Raw genomic sequence first — 4,991 nt, 5'->3', positions numbered from 1 at the left:
CAATATCCCTATACTGTTCCACGATAGGTCCCATTATACAAAGGAGAAATCTGAGGTTTCTGAACAGTTATAAAAGTTTCTACATTCACAAAGCAAGTGCTAGAGTTGGGAATAAACTCAGGGGTGTTTGATTCCAAACCTTCCAGCAAATGACTGATTTTGTTAGGGTTGCTTGTTGTATAACCCCATGCTTAGGGCCCCAGGTTTCCTTGTTGGTGAAGCAGTATTTGTCAAGGGGCATTTACTCTGAACATAAACATCCTAATGAGCTGTTCACTCGTGGGATTCCTTTAGAGACCATTTCTGAATCATTGGTTCATGAGAATAAAGGGTAAACACATAAATGTGCTCAGGACTTATACAATCAATTCTTGCTTTTTTTTGAGAATCCAGTGATCATATTCTCAGGGACCTCATCTTAACACAGGAAATGGGAGTGTCCTGGAGTTGATCCTGGCACACAACCTTGGGATTCCCATAGGAGCCAGTTCCCAAGGCTGCCAGACTCAGGCTTTGATGGGCTTAACCGGAAACAAAAGAAAGGAGGATATGGCTTTTCATGATTGATTCTCAAGAGCTCTTTTTCTAACATTATCTGCTAATTGTACAATGGAGACAATGAGTCAAACTATGAAAGGAATAGGAAATGCATCAAGCTCCTGAGTAGAGAAGAATAAATTATTTCCATAATCTGCCACAAAAAGGTAGGAAGGAAGGGAGGGGCAGATTTCAATAAGATACCTAAGGAAAGGAAATGTAATCTATTAATGAAGATTAGTTATGGCTCTCCAAATTTAAAACGGTATGGTGTTTTTTTCTATTGCTTTTCATGCACAAACGTAAGTAGTAGTTAAACAGAACTTCCTACTTTGCCCTGTGTGATATGCATAAGATAAGGAATTTCTAAAAATAAGGTCTTATTAGCTCGTTCAATTGAAATGATCATCTTAAATAATAAGTACTTCATACCTTAACTGATAAGTACCTCATACACTCACCAGATGCGAAGATCCTTACTAGACAATTTGTTTTGATTAAATGTTTAAGTCTCAAAGCTATAAAGGCATTTGAGGTGTGTAGGTGTACTTCAGAAGCCCTGGTGGCATAGTGGTTAACTGCTATGGCTGTTAACCAAAAGGTTGGCAGTTCTAATCTGCCAGGCACTCCTTGGAAATTCTAGGGGGCAGTGCTACTCTGTCCTATAGGATCGCTTTGAGTCAAAATCTACTTGACAGCAGTGGGTTGTTTTTTTTTTTTTTTTTAGGTGTACTTTTTTGCTTAAGTTCCTTTTTCCATTTAAGGCTGACTTGGCAAATTTCTACTCCCCCTCTTCCTACTACTGTAGGTACATGCCTGACAGGATACCTGTGTTGTCAGATTGTGCCTTTCCTATTCTAAAATTTTACTTAGGACACACCAACAAATTATTTCTCTTTTCTTCAGTGATTTAAAGACGCCATGCATTTCATTCTTCCTCTCATTCCTCTGTTTTAGGGGAAAAAAAAATGTTCTGCGTATAATCTCAGGTATTGGGAGAAAAAAGGATCTTATTGCCATAATAGCCATAACAGCTTGAGATTTAGGGAGCATATTCCAATACTGACCTCAAGTCCTGAGGGTGGGTCCTGCTTTGATAATGTCACCTGCTAGATACTACCTATGAGGTCAGAGGGTAGGTGACTTTGAAGACCAGGGAAAGCACTTGGTGTTGGACTCACATGGAATTTTTCAAGAGGCAAGTGATGGAATCTGTTGACCCTTCCAGTGCCTGATCCTGTCCTACTCAGGGGTCGTATCACACGGTGGTAAGAGGTCCACTCTGATCTGGCAATCTAAGTTCAAATTCTTTCACCAGTTCTTATGAGATCATGTATTATGTATCCATAACTTAACCTCACGTTATGTACTTGAGATCATGGGTAAAATGAAGGATGATAGAAGCACCCAAGTCATGGATCTGTAGGGAGAATAAAATTAATTCAGATAAATACTGAGAATTCTGTATGCCAATACTCAGAGCTCTGTGTTAGTGTTATTGTTGTAGAAGTTCATAATAGTTATTGTATTTGTTACTATGATATCTGCTAATTGGACCAAAAAACAAATCAGTTGCCATGGAGTCAATTCAAACTTATGGTGACTCCACGTGTGTCACAGTAAAACTGTGCTCCATAGGGTTTTCAATGGCTGGGTTTTCAGAAGTAGATCACCAGGCCTTTCTTCTGAGATGCCACTGGGTAGACTTGAACCTTCAACATTTTCCTTAGCTGCTTAACCTCCTGTGCCAAGCAAGGACTCCTGCTAACACTGCTATTTAGTTAGAACAATTAGGCAAGAGTTTTGTGATAAGGATCCAAAGAATGGAATGTTGAAAAGAAAGTAGTGAATTCAAAAGACAAATTGTGAAGACCCACTGAAAATGGTCTGAGTCATGGACTTGAAATCCCAGTCTACTTTGTAGCGCACTGATGAGCCAGATGATTTCTTCCTCAGGAAGTATACCAGGTCTGCAGAATATTGGTCCCCAATGTGTGGGTCCCAGCTGAGCAGCAGCAGCATTTGGGAATTTGTTGGAAAGGCACAATTTTGGAGCCCTAATGCCCAGTCTTCTGAATCTGATACTCTGAGGGCGATGCCCAGCAATCTACATTTTAGCAGTTCATCCAGCTGACTCTGATGCAAGGAAGTTTGAGAACCACTGCTCTAAAATATATATTTAATACCATATGATTTTGGTTTTCCTGCTAATTTGCAGAGTTCAGAAAATTCTTAAGAAAAAATATGTGCCATTTGATATTATATTCATGTTAACTGACGAATGTGGAAAGAGTAGGTACTTAAACGTATTTGGAAAGATGTGGTAGAGGAGGTGAAAGGAGGACAGGGAGAAATGAGTGTGTAGGAAGAAAGAGAACAGAGAGGGAAGGAGAGAGAAAAGGATAGAGGAGAAAGAGGAGGAGAGGAGAGAGAAAGACAGACACAGAGAGAGAGAACCACAGGAAAAATTTATAATATTAATTTTATTTCACAATACAGATTAGAGTGTTTCTGTAAAATAAGGGATCTTTGTACATCTGTTATATGTCTCAATTCTATTCTTTCCGTCAGAATCATCAACAAACATGGAATCAGAAAACCAAACAGGCTTAGCAGAATTCCTCCTCCTGGGCCTCTCAGAGAATCCAGAACTGCAGCCCCTTCTCTTTGGAATGTTCCTGACCTTATACCTGATCACTGTGGCTGGGAACCTGCTCATCATCCTGGCCATCAGCTCAGACTCCCACCTCCACACCCCCATGTACTTCTTCCTCTCCAATCTGTCCTTCAGTGACATCTGTTTCAGCACCACTACGGTCCCCAAGATGCTGGTGAACATTCAGACTCAGAGCAAATCCATCAGTTACACAGGCTGCCTCACCCAGATCTGCTTTGTCCTTGTTTTTGCTTGTTTGGAAAATTGTCTCCTTGCAGCAATGGCCTATGACCGTTATGTGGCCATTTGTCACCCTCTGAGGTATACAATCATCGTGAACCCCCACCTCTGTGGCCTGCTGATTCTACTCTCCTTGGTCATTAGCATCGTGAGTGCCCTGCTCCACAGTCTGATGGTGCTGCATCTGTCCTTCCTCATAGACCTGGAAATCCCCCAGTTTTTCTGTGAACTTCCTCAGGTCCTCAAGCTTGCCTGTTCTGATACCCTCTTTAATAACATCCTGCAATATTTTATGACTAGTATTTTGGGTGGTGGGCTCTTCCTTGGGATTATTTTCTCCTACATGCAAATTGTCTCCTCCCTCCTGAAAATGCCATCAATAGGTGGGATGTATAAAGCTTTTTCTCCCTGTGGATCTCACCTCTCAGTTGTTTCCTTGTTCTACGGGACAGGTTTTGGGGCGTATCTTAGCTCTGCGGCTACTCTACCCTCTAGGAAGAGTGCAATTGCATCAGTGATGTACACCGTGGTCACACCCATGCTGAACCCCTTCATCTACAGTCTAAGGAACAAGGACATAATGGGCGCTTTGAGGAAACTCATCTCTAGAATATCTTCTTTTCATTAATGCATCACATGCTTTGGGCTTAAGCTGTTGGAATATGCTTGAGTGAAATAAATAATACTGATTCAGAGAACCTGATTAAGTTCTTTGAATAGTAGGAGTTCAGAAATTATAATGGTTAAGGGTGAAAATTTGGAGTCAGAACACTTTGGTTTGAATTCTACCTCTTCTCTGTAATAGCTGTGTGAACTTTTATATTTATTTCAGCTTTCTAAGCTCAGTTGAAAGGTCCCTAGGTGGTACAAATGGTTTGCACTCAACTGCTAAATGCTGGTGGTTCAAATCTACTCAGAGATACCATAGAAGAAAAGTTCTGGCAATCTGCTTCTTTAAAGTTTAAAGCTAATAAAACCTTATGGAGTGGCTCTACTCTGCAAAACATGGGGTCGCCATGAGTTAGAATCAACTCGAGGGCAGCTAACAGCAACCATAAGCTCAGTTTACTCTTCTATACATTTGGCATAATTATATTCATTCACATTTTTCCATTTAGATTTGAGATACTTCAACTCTAAGAGTGAGGATACTTTCAGGTATACTGAGGGAAAAGTCTAAACTCACAGAGTACCAAATATAAAAACAAAGATTTCAGAGGTAGGGTAGGTCCAGAGCCTCCAGAACCACAGGGTTACATTTCACAGCTCCATATGCTGGTTTTTTCCTAAAGCTGTTCCTGTGATGGTCATCAATGGTTGCAGCAGCACAGTGGTCATTTAAGATACAATAACCAGGGATGGAAAACTGACTGCTCCTTATTCAGTCTCAGTATTAGAGAAATAACCTTTTCAAGGAGTCATCCGGAACACACTCTATGTCATCACCCTGAGTTGGGGCATACGACCCTTCTAAAACTAATTGCAGGTAAGAGGAATTTCATTACCTTGAAAGGATTAAATGACTGTTCTGATTAGAAAAGTCTGAGGTGGGATCAAG

General features: G+C 40.7%; 1 protein-coding gene across 1 annotated transcript; it reads left to right on the top strand.

The window, feature by feature from the left end:
* The first annotated feature begins 3,122 nt into the window (after window positions 1–3,122).
* Window positions 3,123–4,061, top strand: LOC126074047 (olfactory receptor 7G3-like). Its single transcript, XM_049881391.1, has one exon. It carries the CDS (start codon window positions 3,123–3,125, stop codon window positions 4,059–4,061), a length of 939 nt encoding a protein of 312 aa, XP_049737348.1.
* The last annotated feature ends 930 nt before the right edge of the window (window positions 4,062–4,991 follow it).

Source organism: Elephas maximus, chromosome 3 (genome assembly GCF_024166365.1).
Source record: "Elephas maximus indicus isolate mEleMax1 chromosome 3, mEleMax1 primary haplotype, whole genome shotgun sequence".
Lineage (NCBI taxonomy): Eukaryota > Metazoa > Chordata > Mammalia > Proboscidea > Elephantidae > Elephas > Elephas maximus.
The sequence above is the reverse complement of the archived record's forward strand: the minus strand, read 5'-3'. Positions and strand labels throughout refer to the sequence as shown.